Source organism: Protopterus annectens, chromosome 2.part1 (genome assembly GCF_019279795.1).
Source record: "Protopterus annectens isolate FY-2018-M chromosome 2.part1, PAN1.0, whole genome shotgun sequence".
NCBI classification, from domain to species: Eukaryota; Metazoa; Chordata; order Ceratodontiformes; family Protopteridae; genus Protopterus; species Protopterus annectens.
The window spans coordinates 262,074,026-262,098,160 of NC_056729.1; the positions used below are offsets into that span (position 1 = coordinate 262,074,026).

General features: G+C 37.3%; 1 protein-coding gene across 1 annotated transcript in view; it reads left to right on the plus strand.

Moving 5' to 3' along the window:
• BANK1 (B cell scaffold protein with ankyrin repeats 1) overlaps positions 1-24,135 on the plus strand; it is a 1,951,135-nt gene that overhangs the window by 1,033,902 nt on the left and 893,098 nt on the right. The window contains exon 9 of the mRNA XM_044063440.1: positions 15,574-15,846. Within this exon, the coding sequence (XP_043919375.1) occupies positions 15,574-15,846 (273 nt within the window). The remainder of the gene's footprint in view (positions 1-15,573; positions 15,847-24,135) is intronic.

Consider the following 24,135-nt stretch of genomic DNA (forward strand, 5'->3'; position numbering starts at 1 on the left):
TTTGTGACGGTTTCAGAGGGAGAATCATTAGGGTAAGGGTTAGGTATTCTGGCAGAGCCGGAGTTAAGGAGCTTATTGATAGAGTTCCAGAAAACCTTTGGGTTACTTTGATGGTTATTTTGAGCTTTTAAATAATATTTCTTTTGCCCTCTTTGATTTGTTTTTTTTTTTTTTTTGTGAGGTTACAAAGGTGCTTGTATGTTTGTAGGTGTTTAGGGGATTTAGCATTCAGACAGTTTTTTCATGCAACATCTTTACCATACATAAGAATGTGAGAAGAATGAGAAAGCCAAGGTGCTTGGTGTGATTTAACCTTTTATTCCTGAGAGGAGCTAGGGAGTTAAGAACATCCAGGAATATAGAATTACATTTCAGAATGGCATCCTCTAATGGAGGAAGGACCGATTTATGAAGGATAGTCTATTGTTAAATTCATATATGTTAAAGTTGGTAAGGCTAAGGCATTCTTTAAATTTATGTTGCTTGATATGATGTAGGGAGATCCTTTGGGCATGGGTTGGGAGGTAGTCACTGATAGAATCTGGGAGTGCTGTAGAGTTGTGATACAAGCTAGGATTGGATACAAGGAACCAGTCGAGGACGGAGCCAGAATTGGAGAATTTGTTGAAATGGTTGACTGCAGAAATAAGTTGAGTAAAGCCATGGAGAGTTATCCTTGAGGTTGAGACATCAGAAGTCAAGGTTAGCCAGTTGGTATTGACATCCCCTAGAATTATAGTTTCATTTGAGATGTGGTTAGAAGTCCAGCAGAGCATGTTTTGAAGAGTGGGGATGTTGTTCCCAGAAATTATGTAAATACCAGCAATACATACCTTTTTATGGTTATTTAGCTTGCAGTTGGCAAGTAGGATTTCTGCTGGGTGAAAATTAGGAAGTGGTATAGATAGGGAAAAGAGACTCAGTTGGTTTCAATGAAGTTTTGCAATGTTGCCAGCTTTTTGTGTAACTCATCAGAGCATATGATATTATAGCCTGGAGGAAGAATTTCTGTGATGGTGGTTTGGGGTTTAAGCCATGTTTCCATGAGAACATCTATTTCAGGAGAATATTGATCAAGCCATGCATGCAATTCACTAATTTTATTTAGAAGACTACAGATATTCATGGAGGTGATAATTAAACTCTTGGTGGAAGGTTTAGGATTAGTGATAATAGGTGGTAGGTGGGTGGTGACATGGTTGGAAGAGGAACCTGGGCCAGGGTTAAGGTTAATATCACCATGTGGGAATATGTTTTGCAGATAGTCTGAAGTACAGGAGATTTAAATTTGTTGTTAAGTTGACATAACTTTGTTTTGTGAAGATGAGGATTGCTGACAGGAGAATGCAAGATGGGTTAATCAAATAAGGTGTGATTATGATGTGGTATGGTTTATCTGAGTTAATGAGAGGATGGGTGAGTGTGGGTGATTGATTAATGGGTAAGATTTGTTGTATAGCAGGTAAGGAGAGATAGTAGGAGGAAAGGAGTACAGATATAGACAAATATGTCTGAGATGGAGGAAGAGGAGGTGTGATGGATGAAGGATAAAAGATGAAGGCAGGCTAGGGGTTATTTGAAGATGGGTAGTTAGAAAGAAGATATAAGGAGGGAAAAGAAATTGACAGAAAAAGCAGATGAAGGTGAAGTGTAGCATATGAAGTGGTAAGGGACAGTTAGGCTGTGTGTCTGTTTAAGAGAGAAAACGGAAGGTGAGGGAGGGAAGAGAACTAAGTAAGGTAGGGGAAAGGTGATGAGAGCAAGAAAGGCAGAGTGTGTGGATTTGTTGTACTGGACAAGAAGGTGAGGAGTCTGCAGGGGTGGTGATGTAATTGACAGTGTATACATGCAGAGGTAGTGGGGTAGAGTAGGAAAGCAAAGTGAAGCCTGAGCGTAGTTAGGTCTGAACAGAGTGGGGCCCACCATTGCAGCTGAAATGGCAAGAAAAAACAATCTGTGAGGAGAGGATTCCTACAGTTCGGTTGGTAATGAACCAGAGTAAGACCTTTGAAGTTATTGAGGTGGGGAGGGAGCAAATAAAGAAAATTAATAAATAAATAGATAAATAAAGAAAAAAGTATACAATACAAAGGAAGAAGAAGACAGCTATAGAACAAGGAATTGAAAGGAACAGGGGATACTTGGCAGGCAGGATTAAGAAGGGTTGAAGGAAGGGCGGTAACAGAGTAGAGTTTACCCAGGTAAAGTGGCTAGAGCTGAAAGTGTAAAGCAGGATCTTTAAGCAGAGAGAGAGAGAGAGAACTACAGTGCAATTTGAGAGGTAGTCAAATGTAAGTGATAGGAAGAGAAAGCAGGTCCAAGCAGAGAAAGCGGGATAATTTAGGTGACTAGAAGGGGGCTACAGGAGATGGAGCGAGTTAGTCCTAACCCTGAGCAGTAGGCACATTAAAAATATAAGTTTCAAATTTATATATTAACAACGGGATATCGCAAAATATGGAGAGAAGCCTTAGTCAAACATCCTTTATCTCTGTTGAGTATAATGGTCCTGGGAGAGTTGGAGCTGGGAATTTCAGTCTTTCAGGCTGTAGAAGGAAACTTGCGTTAGTGATTCTGTCTGGTTGAGGTAGATGGGGGTTTAGCTGTGATGAGTGTAGTGGTCCTAGGAGGCTAGAGCTAGGGAACTGCAGTCTTTCAGGCTGTAGTGAGAAACTTGCTTTAGCGACTCTGTCTGGTTGTGAAAGATAGGGGGAAGTGTTAGTGAGCACACTGGCAGGGGAAAACCACCGGTCCTTGCTCATACATACAGAAGGCATATTCAAAGATCAGAATAAATAAATACAGCCAGCTAAGCTCACCAGACTTTAAAAGTGACAGAAACTGATGTAATTTACAGCCAGGCTATCTGCCATCTTATCGCAGCCTAGAATAAAATTCTGATGAACCTTTAGAAAGACCTTGCAAATCAAAAGTACACTCCCATAATAAAAAACACAAAAACAGCACAACATGGTCAATACTAAGTAATGTCTTAGAATATATGGACCTACAAAAAGAATTCTATATATCCTAGTGGTTACATATAACTCACACACAGGCATAATCCTAATGGCTACACATAATCTACATTTGGATGCATTCTAAAAACTAATAAAGATAAAAGACTAAAATAAGTGTTAACATATGTCTTTTTTCTTTCATGCAGATAGCAAACCAGTTTTAACCAAATCTTTCTAAGGCACTTCCTTGTGTAGTCAACAGAAAGTGTCACATCTTTTCTGTTTACAGAAAAAATTGAATCCTGAAAAGACATTTCTGTAAAGGATCGAGTACCCATACTGTCATCAGGATCTATATCACAATGTCGAAGATGCATTACTTCAAATACATCTTCATCGAACCCATAAAAACGAAAACTGAAAACAGCGAAACTACATATGAGCAATTTCTTTCCCTGGGAAAGAAATCACTTGTCCAAAAAAAAAAAATCACTACACACAAAACAAAGTGAGGGGCTTCACCCCCTCACCCCCCCAACATGGGTGGATGTGTCCCCCCACCCACATGCCCCTCTAACTGAACATACCAACTCTGAGATCGCACTACAGTTTACAAAACAGCAAACTACTGGAAGCAGGCAAGCAATTTCTTTCCCAGGGAAAGAAATCGCTCATATGCCCCTTCGCTGTTTTCAGTTTTCATTATTTTACGTTCAGTGAAGATGCATTCGAAATTATGCATCTTTGGCGATCTAATAGAAACCCCTGTCATCATACCTGGAACATAAAATGCAGAGGACCTTCTCTTGTAAGTTATGTGTTGCAGTTCACCTTGTTATTACTAGTATAATCTTATTATTAATACTATACCTTTAAGGGAGGGCATCAGTAGCTTCACATCACTGCCCCCCTCAGAGAATGGAGACAACTATGTTGAACAGTATGCCAGTGCAGTATACAAGCACCTGTACAACTGCATGGACTCAGCCATACCCAATAGAACTAAAACCTGCTCCTCAAGGAAACACAAACCTGTGTGGTGGACATCCTCTATCAACAGGCTTTACAGCAAAAGGAAGAAACTGTTGTCCAATGGTAAAAAGGCACAAATTCCCAATTGGAAAAACTCCCTCCTTAGCCTCAGCAAGCAAATTAGATTACTAGTGAAAACCTCCAAAGCCAATTATGAATCAAAACTACCCTCCAAAACAAAGGGTAACCACAAAGCCTTTTTCAGTTATGTCAAGAACCCCCATGGCAAAGCCCAGGTTTGTTACAAATTAGTTCTTCACAGTACCCCTTACACTGATCCTCTTGACTTAGCCAATCTGCTAGCAGATAGGTTCAACAAAAACATCCCTCCCCTGTTCCCCCCAAAGGCCCATTTTACATCCCTGATACTTGTCCCTCACCTCACATCTCCATAGCTCAAGTGTTAAAGGCCCTATCCAAGGCAAAGAACACAGCTTCCATGGGACCTGGTAGTATCCCAGGGTGTATTCTGCACCATCCCCAGCAAGAACTAGCCTCACCATTGAGCACCTTATTCAACCATAGCCTAAGTACAGGCTTCATTCCAGCAGAGTTGAGAGCTGCCATTGTCATACCCTTGCACAAAGGTGGCGCCACTACTGACCATGGAAACTATCGCCCCATTAGCTTGATCTGTAAGGCCACAGAGTGTATTATTATAGACCTCATAAACAAGGAGATAGTTATGGACCTCATAAACAAGGAGCTAGTCAATCTCCAAGCACTCAACCCCACCCAGTTTGTATTTGTCCAGGGCAAATCTTACCTGTTGAATCTGGGTGATGTTTTTGAGATTGTCATCAAGGCCCTGGATGAGGGAAGGTCAGTACATACAGCTTATCTTGACTTGGTCAAAGCCTTTGACACAGTCCCCTACTTGGGCATCATAGAAAAGCTAACTCAACTTTGCATAAATCCCTATCTCATCAGGTGGGAGGCCAACTGGCTCGCTGATAGGACCCACAAGGTCAAAATAGGTGCTCTACCTCCGACAGCAGACCTGTCACTTGTGGTGTTCCCCAGGGATCTGTCCTGGGAGCCCTACTGTCTGGCATCTACTTGTCAGAGGTCCAGGCAAAGACAAAAGGCCTATGACTGACCAGGTTTGTGGATGACTGTAAATGGGTGCTGTCACTGACTCCCCAGATGATGTTAACATACTACAAGAGGATCTTACAGCAACAAATGACTGATGCCAAAGTCATAGCCTTAAGTTAAATGCAAAAACATGCATTATTATACCATTCAGCAAAAACACAACTCCTACTGTTTACCACATCAACGGCAATCCCCTAAGCACACAACCTGTGGTGAGAGATCTGGGTACACAGGATGACAACAATCTCACATTCGACCGTCATGTAGCGGCAGTGGAAGAAAAGCTTTTTACTTGGTTCATCTGATAAGTAAAGGGATTGCATCCAGAAAAAAAGGTTATTAAGGTTATTACCTCTGTGTACTCCTCCTTCATTAGGCCAATAATTGAGTACAATGCCCCGTTTGGTATGTACCTCTCCAAAAACCTGCACCAACTGGAAAGGCCACATAAATACCTTCCAAAGAGAACCCATGGCCTCCAACACCTGTCCCATGTGGACAGGCTCAAATCACTATCACTCTGCTCACTATCATACAAATTGCTCTGAGGTGATCTGTGTCTTGCCTACAAAGCAATCTCGGACCCTGCCCTACTAGAGATGCTCCATATCAGTAAGTCTAACTCCTCATGCATTACCTGCTTTAAAGGCCTAAATCTAATATGCGACATTAACAAAACCTGTTGGAGAGACAGGTTTTTCTCGCAGAGGCCCCCATCTCTGGAACAGAGTTCCCATACACGTCAAACAAAGTACGTTGCTGACCCTCTTCAAGTGCAACCTTGATGAGTGTATGAGAAACCACAAATTTGTCCCAGGGTTTCACCTATGTCCCTCATTGACAGGGATACTGACTGAGGTTTCTTTTTTGGGGATAAACTCTTGGCTAGGCTTGTAAGGGCCCCAGGGCCATTAACCTAGTAACCTCTATGATCCTATAATATTAGTATACAGGCATAGGAGCATACCTTTACTTATTACTTCCTAGAATAGAATTATCAGAAAAGCAAAATTCCTGAAAATACATTAATTTTTACAGAGACTTCCCTTTAGTACTCAAATGAGAATACCTGCCAGGGTTTTCGACATTTAATTACTGAAGTCCTGTTATACGTACATGCCTAAAACTAAAACAGCACATGACATCTACAAGCTGGCATGGTTTGCTAAGCATACAAAGTGTCAGCATGGAAAGTACAGAACTTTTCTGTTTGCAAAAATTATGAAAAAATATGAGATATTCTGCACTGTTGCATTAATAATGCTGAAATGGAGTGTTATACTTTCACGTTGGGATGATGCATTAAAACAGTGGCTATTAGTAAAAATCCGGTTTACTAAAATTAATGGATAATGCCATGACATCATGAGATATGTGTTAGTTAAAGCATTATGACTATTAGCAACATTTTCGTAGCTGCGCTAATTTCATAACAGCTGTTTGACCTACAGGTGAACAAATCCTGCCAACTTATTCAAAACATTAAGGCACACAATGTTACCAATGATATTCGGCATCTAACTTGAGTGGAGTAATACTATTTGAAATATTGTGAAACTATTATATGCATCAATTTCATAGATTCTGCAATATCATGAAAGAGCAGTATGTTACGCCCTCATCATATATATATATATATATATATATATATATATATATATAAAATATAAAAAGTGTGTGCCCCCTTCAAAGGATCAAAATTTCAGAACATCGAACCTCTGATCATCGAAGACCAGAAAAGTTTTGAAATATCGAACTTTGTGAATGGAGATCGACATACAGTGTGGAGCGAGGACTTTACAGTTCTCCTCACTGTAGTGTGAACTCAGAGTTGGTATATTTAAGTAGCAGAAGGTGGGTGGTGCAGGGGGGCTTGCCCCCCCACCAAAAACGTGAAATAAGAAATTTTCATGTTTTAAATTTTTTTTTTTTCTTAGGATTGATATTTCAAACCTTCAATCTTTTGGACAAGAATTTCCAAAATCGTAGACCTCAAGATCACTGCATTTAGGGTGAATTTCACACAACAGAATAATTTAAGAGAGTTACATACATTGCAGTATGAACTTACCTATCACTTACCTATCACACATATTGTCCTAGCTTTTGTAGCTTCTTAAGGTATTTCATGTATCTAGATAACACTGTAGTAATTTCTGATCCACAGGACCTTGTCAAGAGTATTTATTTCCAAAACTGAAATGGCCAATAAGACACATAACAGAAAACAAAAAAACAACAAGAAAATCCGCAACCAGAAATAAAAACGAGAGCCATTTATTGCAAACTTTCCAGTAAAAACTTAAACAACTAAGCGCTTTTGCGTTGTAAACCACCAGGCTTCCTCAGAGTCATTTAAGCAATAACTTGATTTCATTCATATATAAAACTTACTAAAACAGGCAACCAAATCAATCCCAGGTATTAATTAAAGTTGATTAAATTCAAAAGATATTCACATCATATTTCTTAACAAAACAATGAGCAATATGTCAAACCTAGACAACAATTTAAAAAAATGTTTTACAAAATTGTGTTTGTCACTTGTCCTCAATGAACAAAAGCACTGTCACTTCCTATTCAAAGGGCTGTGAAACCTACAAAAATGATCCTCATTTGATATACACTAAAGAGCGTATTTTGAGTCAATTTGATTATATTTATACAATTTGTCTCTTAAAGTTGGTGGCTCAAAATACGCTCTTTAGTGTATATCAAATGCAGATCATTGTAGCCTGTAAACATATCACTTGAACTTCAAATTTGGCTTGTTTTGCCATGATAAAGGTAGGAAACAAAAGACCCTGTTCTCTTTCCTAAGCATTAAGATGACAATTCTCCTTCACTGACACTGAATCTATACCCACCTTTTTCTTTTCTCTCATTCTAAGTACCTTAGCCCTTTGTCTGTATCATATCAGAATAAACTTGATCATAATTATTATTTTATTTAATTTTATTTTATTTTTGTTAACCAGGAAAGTCCACTGGACACATGTCATTTTTCAGTGTAAAAATAATGTAACCTTCCAAATTAATAAAGCTGTACTTAAAATTCTCTATTTCTAACATTCTTTCTTCTTGCATAGCTATAGAAATGAGTTCAGAGAAGAAGTCCAATTTGTAGAAGGGAATCTTAATTTATATCTATTTTCCTAAAGAGGTTATCCTGGTAGGTATTATCACGACAATATCAATGTAGCGCTGCTTGGTGTTAGAAGTCTAAATAGCAAATTGCCTGACCTTAAGGCCCTCCTACATTTGAAACACTTTCATCTGTATTATATTACTGAAACTTGGTTTAAAACAGCAGAAAGCACTCCACATATGGGTTTTGCATCTACATAGGTTTATAGATTCATAGGTTAGTAGTAGGCTATCGGCCCTAGGGCCTATTCAAGCCTAGCCATAACAATTCCCTGGATATTTCTTCCCACAGTATTTACTTCCCTGGACCCCTGTCTAGCAGGGCAACTGACGTGATCCCACGGGGTGAATTTCCTATCTCCCATCCAATCGTCAAGGTTCCTTTTGAAGAGGGCCAAGGAGGCACTGTGCTTACAATGTATGGGAAGTCTATTCCAGAGTCTGGGGAGTCCCTGGGTCAGGAACCTATCCCTCCAGCATGTTTTCTTCATTGTGATGACAAGGTTTAGATCCCTGGAGCGTGTGGCTCTGAGGGATTGGGATTTCTTTAAGTTGAGCATGTCCAACAGCTCAGGGTTTGACATGGCCTTGTATGTTAAGCAGAGATCACCTCTAAGTCGACAATATGCCACAGAGTATAGCTGGAGTTTTTTTAGATGGTCAGCATAGGGCATCTGCTTTAGGCCTGTGATTCTTTTAGTGAGGTATTTCTGTAGCCTTTCCAGCTGTTGCAGATGTCTTGTGAGGTACATACCAAATGGGGCATTGTACTCTATAATGGGTCTAATGAGGGATGAGTACAGTGGGACAATGACCTCCTTTTTTCTGGATGAAAAGCCCTTAGTGATGAGGTGTGCCACATAGAAGGATTTCCTGACTGTTGTGGTGTTGTGGTTATCGAAGATGAGACCACTGTCCACCTTTAGACCCAAAGGGAACTGTGGTGGAATAGCCATATTTGTTAAAGACCACATTACATTGAAGCAGATTCCTAGAGGACCATAAACTAAACTTTCAAACTTACAAATCACCTTAAATATCAGATCATAGTATATTATATAAAATAGTATATTTGAGGATCCCCACGGATGTCTCTGAAAATCATGTATGATTTCTAAATATTGTGTTTGAACTTCAAATACTCAGGAACACCATTCATCCTAGGATACATTAACTCCCCATTGAAAAATTAGGATACCTAAACCTTAAATGCAGGTTATGATAAAAATGTCTTGCTTTCATAAACAAGAAATCTCTGGATCAAATTGTAAAAGAACCCAGAGCAGGACAAATGTCCTTGACCTGATCTTTACAAATATTGTATCTATATGCACTATACAACTGGAATACCCTTCTGTCTGACCACAAAGTGGTATCCTCCTCTTCCTTCAAAATCCCCAGACCTTCACATGCAACTGTCACACTATTCAAAGACTTCAAATGAACTAACTTCCTACAATTCTACGCTAAAGTCACTAAATTCAAGTTTAACTGTAACCCCCAAAATGTTGGCATAGGTGTTATGCACAAAAATTCTACTCTCACTTTGATAAATGTATTAATCTTGCAGTCCCTACAAAACAAAATGGGAAATTTAAGAATAAAATAGCCTGGTGGTTCACATGCATAAATAAACAATGCAATAAGAAAAGGCTTCTTAAATTATATAGCAAAACTAAAGACCCACAAATCATACTTTAAACATCATGTTGCAACAGTGGTTAGGAATCCTTTTCTCTGTTGCAGCTGATCACAAAGTGCTTCTCCACTATATACAAATAAGTGCTTAGCTCTCTATATTCCACACTGATCAGACCCATTATAGGATACAATGCCACATTTGAGATGTATCTTACTAGACACATTAAGCAGTTGGAAAAACCTCAGAGTCAAAAAAAGATTATGGACCTAAAAACCTGAGCTACTAGGACAGGCTAGAGGTTTTGTCTCCACAATTAGTGTCCCATAGACTCCTTAGCAATGAACTATGTGTCTTAAATTTTGGGCTATTAGGAATCCAACACTCTAAGACCTGTGGTACTAATTGAAGCCTAGAAACTTCAGGCTAATGGAGACTTGCTGTGGCCTTAGAGACATAAATTCCTTTACAGACTTCTGTTTGTGTGATGGCTACTCTTCAAGTACTTCATGAATCAAGGAGAAGCACCAATACCATAACTAGGTTGGAGTGAATGGGTGCCTGCCCTGGGCATAAGCTACAACGGGGCAAAAATAAGTGAGTATTAAGTGCACAGCCCTTAATTGAATGCATTTAGTAGGTCTGTGCATTTGTAGATGTAACAAGGAGCCATTTCCTTATTTTTCCCTTCAGCTTTGAGTCATTTGTTTTCATTTTGGTCCTCAACTTTGTGCTGAGGAGTCACCAGTATGGGGACTGCCAGGCAGCTCGATCACCTAGCTATTACTGTGTGTAGGGCTGAGCATTTACTGGTAGGTCAAAAGCAGTACTTTATTTAGGGGACTGCACAGGGCATCAGCTAACCTAGCTTTGGTTTTACTCAAAAGATCCCAGCACCTGCCTTGCCTCCTTTGTTGTGAAGGAGAAACATATATCCACCCAAACACCCCACATGTCTGTCTGTTGTAGCAATCGCTTCCTCCCCATATTTGTTGAAAAGGCTACTTATGGCATTACAGATTCTTCTTAAGTGTCATAGAATTCTGTTGTAAATTACATCAATTTCCATTATTTTGTCCATCTTTTGTTTATCAAGTTTTTTCAGGAGATGTTCTCTTATGAAAAAAGGCTGAGATCAAACATTTGATTCTGTGTTTATATTTATACTGTCTGGATTTAGGAATTTTTCCTACCCTTACTTCTGTGAAAACTGAAGAGTAATTAATTTAGAAGCACTGCTTTATTGCGTAATTTTTAGGTCACAGTCTGTTATATATTCTATTTATTCCATTCCTTCACATTTCCTACCTTTTTTCTAACCTTATTTGTCAATAAGATGCATTATTTCAAATCTGAACTGAATTAGCTATCCTTTTACACCCATATTGAAATTAATTGACTGTATTTTCCTCTTGGAAATTACTTTCAGACTGCCTAGTATCTGTCTATTTTTTACACTTTATTTGATGTTTCTGTCTTGACTTTTCAGATTTTCTATTATTCTTTTTTATTCTATGTGTTTTCCTCTGTTTCATGTCTATCATTTCAGAAGTTTTATTTTTTCTTTTTGATTTGCTTATTTGTATCATTCCTGGTTGCATGATTCTGCAGTGACTGTTTCATTAGCCTAACATATCCTACTTTATCAAACTCTATCCCTTTTTGGACTCTAGGTTTTGATAGGTTTAATTCTGTGGCTATGTTTATAGCAGACCACATTATTTAATGATCACTTCTTTATAGCTAGATGCCCAGTTTCAGATTTAAGGTCCATTTTCCCACCCTGTTTGACAATCAGGCTTAAGACTGCCTTTTTTAAGTTCCTTGCTGTCTAAAATATGATCTTGCTGAAAATTAAAATGGCCATTTATAGATGTGGCAGCCACAACGGTTAACAAAGGTTACACTGTTGTCTAATTGAAAATCTCTCTTGAATGACATCGGTCTTGGGTTTGCCAATGCTTGATATTAATATAACATTATGGATTATAGGCTTCCTGCTATCTTGTTTATGTTATGCATTTTATCATAATTTTGTTTTGTCCTGGAAATTGATCAAGATATTTTTATCATTCGGGTATTAAAGCCCTGAATAAAATGTACAATGTATCTGCTATTGTAGCATTTTCTTTGTAGTTATTTTATTTTGTTTTGAATATGGATGAATGCAAATAATTATCATATGTCCAAATTGTGCTTTCATTTCTATGGTCCAGTGTGACTCTTTCTCTTATTTGCCTGTTTGTTATGCTGCTTTGACATGTACAGATGTCTATACTTCCTTCTATTGTGGATTCTTATCCCTAATTCAAACCTTATACCTTGGTCCTTTTCCACCCCTTTGCATTACCAACATAGAACTCAATGTACCATGTTTCTATTAGCAACACTGTATCAAAAATGTTCCCCCATCAAACCACTTGCACTTATAGCCTTTTTTTAGAGTGTGATATTAATCCTTATCATTTCCACTTTTGTTGCTTTGTGTTCTTGTCCAGTGTTAGATTGTTTTGCATATATTAATTTCTATCTTTTTTCCACTATTAATGTCATGATGTTCTGATATGTTAGTGGATAGGTCTGGGAAATCCCTGAACTGTTTTGTGCTTTCCTTGTTTTCCAGTTTAGGAGGTGGAAGATACATACAGACTTGTTATTTAGAATCCAGTTTCTTTACCTAGACAGATGTGACCTGCCTGACCTTTATAAGCCTGTGCCTTGCCATGTGACTCCTCTACCATCAGTGAAGCCACGGGTTTGGGAGCATTGTTCAGTCACTTGTTGAATTTTATGATTTGAGGCACTAAATCTTTTTCCATTCCATTGAGAAAGAGGTAGCTTCTCGGAGAATGGTCTAGCATTTTATACTCATGCATGGTCTCTAGTCAAGTCCTGAAATACTTCTCCTCATCTTCTTCTTGTTCCCATTCCCATGGGTCATTGGACAGTTCATGGACAGTGATTTTCAGCTCTCAGCTTCATGAGGCTAGCCCATGTCTCTGGCAAGGCATTCTCTGTTTTTTCAAGCCAAATGATCAGACATAAACCTTACCTCACTACAGTCTCCTTCAGTTAGATATACCTTCCAAAGTATGACATCCCCTGCAGAAGCTCTGTTCTAAAGGACACCTACCTATGGGTCTTCTAACTGGAGGATTGTTACAGCTTTCTGGGTCATCACTTTTGGTATTTCTATAGATGCACCAGTCAGTGCCAAGACAATGTAAGAATTTGTTAGAGATATTGCAGGAGGGCTTGTAAAAATGTCAGCCTTCTGGAACTCATTGTTATTTACCTAGCCTGAATGCAATCAAACCATAATGTAGCAAAAATGATCATTATAGCCTCTGGGCAAGGGATATGCTCTTCAAGATTATGAACAGTTCCTCCTGGAGATGTATCCTGTCCTTCCTTATCCCCAAGAAAAGCATCACAACAATCCCAAAATATTTCTTACAAAGAATTCACCACCACATTTTTTGTTCTGCACTACTACTCTTCTCTCCAGTTCATGACCATGATGTGCTTTTTTATACAATGTCTTATAGCTTCTGCTTAGATTTACAGGTTACAGTTTTTTTTACTTTTATTACTCCCTTTATAGAGGCACTCTGCTTTTACAATTTTTGCTTGTGTCTACTGTATATAAGGAAGCCTTCTGTTTCCTCATTAATATAATGTTTATTTTTTGCAAATTAAATATCAAGCTCTTAGGGAGTGGAGTATTTTCCTGGGTACATCTTTGACACTATGCTCTACCTTGTTTATTTATTTTTTTATTTATTTTACATTCATTTACTGGGAAAGTCTGGCTGGACACAGGTCCCTTTTCAGTGGAGGCCCGGGAAGAAAAGCTCCAGTTACAGGCATATTGTTAACATATAAAAGTATACAAAGAGTACTAGTTACAGACATCTCATCAGTTTGCAAACATTTCAAAATACCACATTGATGTCAATTAACAGTTACATAATGTTGAAGAATATAGTTTTTTTACACGGAAGATGTCCCATTATACATCATAATGCTTCAAATACAATGATCAAGAGGGTTATTTGTCAACAGATATAGTTACTAATTGCTGTTAGATTAAGATAAAATAAAGGCCAGTAGTTTGTCTAGGTACTAGGGAAGACATATCCATGGGAGTGACAAGAGCATAGGCAGGTGTCCACTGGGTGTGACGAGGAACTTTTTAAATTGCGAGATAGAGTTGTTGGAAGTTATTGACGTTGGCAGCTTATTCCATATTTTAGGAATGGAGTCAGAGAAGAGAGATTTCCCAGCTAAGTTGTTGGCTTTGGTGGTATCTAGAAGGTGTTGCTCACTGGACCAAAGAGATCAGGCAGTGGTGTATGGTTGAATGAGATTATGGAGAGAAGGGGTTTTATCAGGTTGATGGAGAGTTTTGTGGGCAAAGGTTAGTTGATTCATGAGTAGAAGCTGGAGGAGTTCAAGCCAGTTTAGCTGTTTAAGTGATGCACAGTGATGTGATCTACATGAGGCAACAGTGGCAAATCTTGCTATTTTATTGTACCAAGATCAACTTGGATTAAGTCAGTTTTCCAGAGATTGGTAAATACTGGGAAGGCATGTGTTATTTGTTAACAAAACATTATTGTTACCACTAAAAGAAGTGCTTACAAAATGGATACAAATCAAGAATTCTTTAGAATGAGACTTCCTAAGTAAGATGTACAATCAACTCTGAAGATACCGGATACAGTCAAATAGCAGGCAGTACTGTTATGTTCTGAAACACTCGGTTACAGTTTTTAATAGATGTCACTCATGAAGCAATTCATTTGTATAAACTTTAGCTGCTGCTACAATCTATAACAAATTTGTAAGCACTAGCTATATAATTCCTGTGCATTAACATCACCAGAAAACAAAGCTTGTTGTATGATAGCTCATTCAATTTACAATTTAAAACTCAAAGTAAAATAAGAGCAGATTTATAGAAGAAATACCCTTCAAACATTATTAAGCATGAACTATTACCAGGGCCCTACCATTTGCCCCCAACTAGGTGATTGATGCTCAGAATATCAAACCTAAAAGATTGCTAGTGTCCTGTCATGACAGACAGACACGGAGAAGAATGAGAAAATGAGTGCTGCATTGTCCTCACTTTCCTCATCTTCTCACAGTTTATGTGATGCTAGAGTCGCCATGTTTATCTATGTTTGCTCCCACATCAGCAGGTGCAGGCTTGCCCACCTGCTTAATAAAAACATGTTTTTTTTTTCTATTTTGTGATACCGGGAGTGTTGCTAATTTGAAGGGCAACCACCCAATGTTTTAGGTGTTTTGGGGTTCAATAATCACTTTATGATTAAACAAAAAGTTACTATTTCCAGTGATCCCCCATTAATACATATGGCAGCATTCTATGTGTTTGCCTTTACTTTTTGTTTAATCATTTTCTTCTTATATCACCTGCATGCAATACAAATTAACTGCACTCTTTTGTTTTGTAAATATAAACTGAATAAACATAGAATTTAAACACATGAAATGTTCTCTCTCGTCTTGCAGAACCTTAGTTTCCATGTAGTCAATCTTATTTGATAAATCCAAGTGAATCATAGCTTAGTAGTCTCTTGCCATTTGGAACAGATTAGCCTGTTTAATATTGCAGCTGTAGTACCTCGCAGATTTATCCAACTCAAAGGTTTTCACTGATTCTTTTAGAGGGTGAAAAGAACTTAAAACAAGAAGGAAAGAAAACAGAAATACCTGACATAGAAGAAATTGAAAGAGAACAGGATGAAATGGTAGAAGAGGAGGAGGAGGAGGATCCGTACAGCATTGCTGATTCCGATGATGTTTATGACATGATAATTTCCAGTGATGTAAAAAGGAAATCCTCATTTATTCCAAACAGGCCTCCAGCCCCAACACCTCGTCCACCACCAGCTACCCCTGTTGGAATAAAAGAAGTCAACACTCCCTACATTGCACAAGGTAAGTCTTCATTGCAAATCATTTAAATACTGATTTTGACATGTGAGAGAGTGAGCGCTATTTATAGTTACTTAGTACTGTATGTCAGATGGAATTTCGCCTTAAGAATGTCTGCAGTTCGTGTTGATAGAATCCATGCTATGTATATTTGTTCATACAACTGCATGACAAGAAATGCAATTATTTTTCATTCCATATTTTGAACAAGCAGTGCAAATAACATGAGGAGCCAGTTTCCTTTGGCACAGTATATATGGCCATTTAAAAAGACTGATCACTCATATATGTGATGCTGAAAGGTAAAATAAAAGGAAGACGTTGTGAATCAGGAGAGTTAGCAAAACAGAGTGAGAAGGGTTTGCAGGTTATCTCAAAGAATATAGAAGAAATGGTTCGGTCAAGTAGATTCACAGGTTCTAACAGCCAAGAGGAGGTTATATGTCAGATTATTATCTTGAAAGCACTGTATCACAATTGACTGACATAAGGAAACAGACAGACAGACAAACAATGGACAGACAGAGGGAGAAACGAGTGTAATGGATTTTAGAAGAGCACGGAAATATAGGTTAGACTTCCTTATACACTTTTGGGCTAGTGTGTTTATTAACATTACAATAAAAAGTCAATATATGCTATACCTTCTATTAAATTCTAATGGTAAAATATTCAAAACTGAAAGATGACATTTCTGAATCTTTATTTTTACTTGTCATAAATAGATGTGTGTCATAAAGTTAATTGTTTAGAACAGTGTCAGCATGGTCTGAGGGAGCACAATTAACACTGTCATATTAGTAGAAAATGTCAGCAAAATAAACAACCTTTAAAGACATTAAAGGCTAGAAAGTAACTGCATTTCTTTAGCTAAAACTAGAGATGCATTCTTGCTGTGCTTTAAAATATAGGATTTGCATTACGTTATTTAACATTTTAAAGAAATTTGGTGATACAGAAGTGACATAGTTTATTACAAGTTGGGAAAAGTTAAAAAAAATAATTCAACTTAATATTTATTTTATTTGACATTTGTTTGCTGGGAAAGTCAGACTAGGCCAAAAGTATCCATTTTCAGCAGAGACCCAGGGATGTCAGCAACAATCTGCTCACCGGTCAACAGGACATCAAAGGCAGAAGAAAGGAGTACTTCTGAATGAAGAAAACCCCACAGAAGCTGTACTGCCCTAGATGCAGCCTATGATGAAAGAAGAGGAGGAGTCTAGCCTAGAAAAAGTAAGAATAGTACTAAGGAAAATGAAGTCAGGGAAAGCAGCAGGCTCAGATAAGATCACAGCAGATGAGATTGAGATGTTGGGTGAGATAGGGATGAAATGGCTCTTGGGGCTGCTCATAGCAGTTTGGAGTGAAATGTGTATCCCAGATGAGTGGAGAATAAGCATACTAGTTCCAGTGTATTAGAACAAAGGGGACATCCACAACTGTGGGCAGTACAGAGATATCAAATGTCTGTCATACTGCATGAAGTTTTGGAGAGGGTGATTGATAAACAAATATGCATGGTAGTAGAAAGTAAGATGGGAGATAGGACGTTCTGATTCAGATCACGATTCAGCATAACCAAGCTATTATTTCCAGTATGACAGATAGTTGAGAAGAAGCTATAGATGAGGAAAGAGTCCAATAGGGCATTCCTAGACTTGGAGAAAGCATATGCCATGTTCCCAAGAAAGCCTGATTTGGGCAGTCCTGCAGTGGTTCAGATTTGCATAAGCATTAATAGAATTAGTGTAGCCTATGCACAAGGACCCAATGACTCAAATATGAATCTTGATCCATCTCACATAAGGGTTCCCAGTGGGAGTGGGAGTGCGCAAGGATTAATCTCTGAGCCCACTGCTGTTCATACTAGCAATGGACTACATTAGCAAACAGGTCGAAGGGGACAGATCAACAAAGTTGTTGTATGCAGACTTTCTGGCATTGCAGGCAGACTCTGAGCAAGAACTTCAGCAAAGGTTAGGAGAAAGGAATGAAAAACTGAAGGCACATGGGATGAAGCTGAGTATAGAAAAGAGTTGTATTGGCAGCAAAAGGGTGAAATCAAAAGAAGTTGAGAAATGAGACAGAGGGGAAAATAGTGGAGCAGGTTAACAGCTTCAAGTATCTGGGATGGGGTGGATGAGGAGAAGGAATGTCTGAATGAAGAGGTCGGTGCTAGAATCAGAAGGGCTGGAGCCAAACAGCACAGTGTGTTAGGAGTAATATATATGACCGAAAAAATGCCAAAGAAGCTGAAATGTAAGTGCACATTACTGTAAAGTAAAGAAACCTGGCCAATAAAGGCAAAGCAGTTGAGCAAGCTAGAGGTGATGGAGATGAAGTGCCTAAGACAGGTGGTAGGATGCACACTGTGAGATGAATGAAGAAATTATGACATCAGAGTAGAAGCCCAAGTAGCTCCAGATGCAGAGAAGGTCAAAGAGAAGAAAATTAGTGGGCTGAGCACATGTGCAGAAAAACAGAAGACAATTCTGTGAACATGATTTAGGACAGACAGGTAGAAAGCAAGAGGAAATGAGGCTGTCCAGCAAAGAGGTGGATGGATTGTGTGAGACAAAACCTGCAGCAGTCAGTTGTGACTATCAAAGAAGGTAGGAGAGTGGCACTGAATCAAGAAAGATGGAACTGTTGACACGACAACCTGACCCCATGTACAAAATAGGAAAAGGTGGGGGGGTGATGATTATGATAATGATTACACAAAAGCTATACAAATTAGATATCGAACTGATATCAGTGAAGAGTTATTGGCTCATAAATCTAGGTGACAAACTGATTGCTTTTATTGTTCCTGGTATGAATGACAATTTTAACAATAAAGCACTCTTACAAGTAGTGAAAATAAATGAATGTGATGCTTTTAGGATGATAATATGTAGGTCATAAGACACACTTTGTATAACAGGATTTATTTTACAAGTTTATATAGGCATTATTATCTATTTGATTGCTTTGAATCTGATGCAGCATTTTGTGAAAATTTTACATTTCTAAAGCAAATGATTACTTTAATAGATTCAGATGCTGTCATATTTGTTTATTATTATTGTTGTCGTTGTTTTTGCTGATGCCGTTGTTTTGTTGCTGCTGATTTTATTATCTGTGTACATGATTACACACAGATGTTTTCCTCTGTCTTTTTTGGATTTATTTTATATCGATAGTTCATGCCTTGGGGGGCGTGGCTAGGATGCTGAACTGATAGCTGCACTTCATTTCAGCTCTCTTACCTCAATACAATTCCTGACAGGAATTTTACAAAATAATATTTAATTTGAAGTAATTTTTATTACTAACTTATTTCTAATAACTCTGAGCATCTATAAGAAAAATTTTATTGTCAGAACTTGAATAATTCCTGTCAAATTAATTACTGGAAAATCAGCACCAATATCAGCTTTACAGCATGAGTCATCTAAGGAATACAGCACAAGACTCTTCTCTCAAAAAAGACCTGCAGTCTCTCATTACAAATATACAGGAACTTACAATAAAAATCGACAAGATGGACAATAAAATAGATACTTTTAAAGAAAAGTGCTCACAACAACTGGAACAGCTTCAAGAAATGTTTACACAGCAGAAAGGACATATATCACTTATTGAACAGTCATTAAGTGACATTGACACTAGAGTCCAAATAGAAGAACAACAAACTGAATTCTTACTTCAACAGAATACATATTTACTAGAAAAGCTTGATGATATGGAAAACCGAACAAGAAGAAATAATATTAGAATATATGGTCTACCAGAAAAATCTGAAGGGGACAATATGATAAACTTTCTTACCACCTGGATATCAGATGTAACAAAAATACCTGAAGCTCTTTCATATGGTATAGAACGGGCGCATAGATCACTAGCAGCTTCTGGAAATGCTTCTTCTCCGGGTAAGAACAAGCCGAGATCTATAATTGTGAGACTTTTTTCTACACAAGATAAAGATCTTATATTAAGAAATGCTTGGGCAAATTCTCCCATCAAATACAATGATTCATTAATAAGATTTGACAATGATTATTCTACAAAGGTGGTTTCAAAAAGAAAAGAATTTCTACCAATAAAAAAAACCTTGAAGAAAAAGCAACTGAAAGTCCATCTTTTATTTCCAGCAAGACTGAAAGTTTTTCTACCAAATGGAATAAAAATCTTTGAAACAGTAGATTCAGCAATAAAATACCTTACCAACAACAACATCCTAACACATGAAGAATCTATGGACTGGACAATAAGTACAATCAAGAGAAATGCTGAAGTAAATAATTGGAAAACTGTTGAGCAAAAGAAAAAAAAACTAAAGGACAAATAATCTTACATATGTTATATTCTGTAAAAATCTAAATAATAATACTAACAAAAAAAGAAAAATTCTTACTGTCTTCAAGTTACACCAAAACAGGTACTGTTTTCAATTATATTTTAAATGTCAAAATTAGCATAAATGTAAATACATTTATCTCAAATCACATCAATATACTAAGCATAATTTAAACATTACTCTATTTTTCATTATTATCCATCTATTATTTTCATATTTTTAATCAGAGTAATCAATGCATAATAATGTTCCCAAATAGTTTATTTATTTATTTATTTATTTATTTATTTTCTCTCTTTGTGTTTTGTTGTTTTTATTTTTCTCTTCTTTTTATTAAATCTTCATTAACTTATAATACTTTAATCAGTATATGGTTATATTGCTTAATAGGTATAGTAATGGCTGCTATATAACTTATTATTAGTTACATCCCTGATAGTATTACTTTTTATAAGTTAAAAGTGTCCCTAAACGCTAATGCTGGGCAGAAATGTGTTGCTTTTGAAATGAAGTATTTCAGTTAGGATGTATCATAAGACTACTTTAAATAATCTTAAAAGATGTTCTGCCTTTGACCCATATGCACATACTGATATAGTCCAGTGAAAAAATATGTTTTAAGTGATATTTTGAGGCTATAAGTCATGTGTGTTGTGGCTCCAGACATCCGGAGTTAAAAGATGCTTGTGACTAGCTTAGATATCCTGTTGTCTTTTCTTTTGTAGAGAAATAAGGCATAGCATGTTTAAAATGCAAAGTTTGACAGTTGTGAACACTACTCCGTAAACTAGAGTGCTCGCGTGCCACTACATGAGTTTGTCACCAAATAAGAGGAGGGAAAAGAAAAAAGAAAAAACACATACCTTTTCCTGCTTGGTTCTCGAGACAATTTGACAGCCACAAACATCACTAGAAACTTGAGTTACTTATTGCTTGTCGCATTTACTTGTGTACGCCATCTCCTGACTCTTTCTAATTGACGTCTAGTCAGAAAATAAGCTAGGTTCACATTTAAAGATACAGAAACCTAAATTCCTTCTAAGGAAACATAAATAATATAAAGGTTCATATAAATATACACAGATATTTATTTTTGAAGCACTTTCAGTTTATGGCTACTGATGTCTTCTAGCACCTTGATAGATAAGGACATATATCTGCTTGTCTTTCTATCAGTTTAGATTTCCAGACATTTTAGCTATCCCTTACTATGTTTTATACAGCAGAGTTTAAAAAGCAGAAATTAATCATCAGCAAATAAAATCACTGCTGTTTTACAAATTCTCTAAAGAAACTAGTAAATGTCAAGCAACTGACAGGTTTGTTTTGGGGAGGGTTGCCATTTCCCATGCTGGTGCTCCTGCAGAATACTACTGATGTCCTGCTGCCAAGGTATGCCCTCGGGTGGGCAGGTGGGATGCAACAAGAAGGTTGGATGTGCATTTGGCAAATCAAACATTTAGATAGCGTTATGGTATACTAGATGGAGAAAGTGGAAGCAATGATTGTATAGGCAACTATAATGAGTAACATAACAACAGTGGATTTGACCCGTGTGTCAATTATACAATGTTTATATCCCATGTGGCTTTGGGCTTTGTCGAAGCATCTGTGTTCTACACACATATTGTGTTGGATCTGATTTGAGTGGAAGGGGAGAGGCTTAGCCCACACCCTAATTTGTTACTGGGTTGCCATGCATTATGGGCATGCATTGTGGCAGGTACTCAACGGGCTATCCATCCTTAGATGGCTCATGCTGTTCCCATTTGCTCATCTGAATGGTGACTGCGGCTGTGCTCTTCTTGTTATGTTGCCTGGCTGTGGCTTCACCCTTCTTATAATATTGTCTGGCTTTTACATTATCAAGAATGACACAATACTAGTGTATGCGGGTATATCATGTTACTGTTAGTGTGGACAAGGATGCTTGACAATGCAACTATGATTCTTGGACCTTTCTGCAGACGGGTGTGTTGTCTGGCAGTTGAGAGCCTGGTTGTTCCTGATCAGCGGACCTGTATTTTTGTGTTTCAATGTGACTGCATGAAAGGATGCCAGTATTGGTCTGCAAGTTTGGTGGGCAGTAGATTTGTTGGGGATTGATTTGAGGAGACACTTGTATTATGGCTGGGGCACTTGACATTTGATAAATGTATCCTCTCAATGATGCGTTCTGTCTGGTCATTGGCTGTAAAACAGCTTTTCTGAGAAATATTGTTGTGGTGCCAGTTAATGATTTGGATTAAATGTTTCTATATACAGTCGTGAAGCAATTGCCAGGATAAAATGGTACTCTTGCAGTGCATGGATCATCGTGGCTGTCCTCCGATGTTGGAGGAAAAACAAGCTTCTTGGACACCTTTTGATGTGGTAAAGGTGTTACCCCATGGTTTGAATACGTTTTGTCTCTTTGCTGCAAAATGGGTTGGGAATTTTGGCCTGTAATATTTTCAGACATGGTGGTTTGAATCTTGGCAGCTTCCATTGTTTTGATGTGTTCTCCAGTATACTTTTGTTCAGTCATAGGATTGAATTACTGGTGTTGAGTAGGTCAGGATTGTATCTCCAGCACTTGTTGTCAGCAGATAGACTCACTGGTTGGGTGTCAGTCTAAGCTGTGGGAGTTGATATGTGATATACATAGATGTTTGCTTTGAGGGTGTGGTCAAGTGCGCTGCAGTTTTACCTCTGTACTGTGTCAGTTTTCATTGTGCAGGGTCCCTCTGAGGGTTGATGGAAGTGTTGGCAACAAGACACTCAATCAGTTAACAACATTATGAGTGGTCTCTTGGATAAGGGAGCTGTCTAAATTGTGATCTTGTTGTCTCCAGCCATGGGAATTGTCATTGAAAAGCTGAAAATGCAATCAGAGGAACATATTTAATGTCTACTAAAGAAATATTAATATACTTATACATTGTATCGCATTTCAGTTTATGTTAAACATGAAATATGATGTGGTTTCAGAACTATTCATGTTTTTATTCCAATATGACTTTGCAAATATTAATTTAAACACTGGTTTCGGACTTGAGTAGTCTAAAACAATTGCACAACAATGGTACTGTATTATACAGTAATGTCAGTAAATAGTTTTCAACAGATGTATGAAATATACAGTTATAGATTTTAACATGATGTTTATTAATACCCTAAATTATTTTGAAATGATACTACCTTAATCTAAATATTTGTACCTTTTTGAAACCTGCTTAGAAGTAAGTATTATTGAATTACAATAAGATGAGTAAAGAATATATGTATATATTTTAGCTGATTAGATTACCTTAATATATTATTCAATTATCTTTATTTAAAACTAAGAGGATAAGAGAAACTGATCCAAATATTATTTGTGAGGGTAGAAAGTTTGTTTGGTTAGATTCACTAACCAAATGAAGAGGTATATTACCTCATAGCAATAGGGAATGGTTTTTAAGGTTAAGAATTACAAGTTTGGAAGTTCTTTGTTTTTTTTTATTCTATCACTTTGGTGTCACTCAGAAACATGCAAAAATCATACAAGAAAAACTTTTTGAATTCTGTATCCAAGATGGAACTAAGAATAAACAATATTTACATAAACTTACACATAAAACAAACTCAAAACTAGGAAATGAAATGTTTATCCATAAATGTTAATGGTCTAAATAATAGTAATAAAAGGAGAAGCCTATTCAAGTACATAAACTTACATAAACCACAAATAGTCTTTTACAAGAGACACACTTATTAGATAGAGATATAAACAACTTAAATATTAATAATTACACAGTACTAATAAACTCTCAATACAAAACAAAAAGAGGAGTAGCTATACTACTTCGCAACTCAACTATAACACCTAAAATAATTACTACTCATCAAGATACATCAGGTATGTTTTGTCTAGTTTCAATAGAGTTAAATAAGAGAATCTATACATTAGTAAATCTATACTGGAT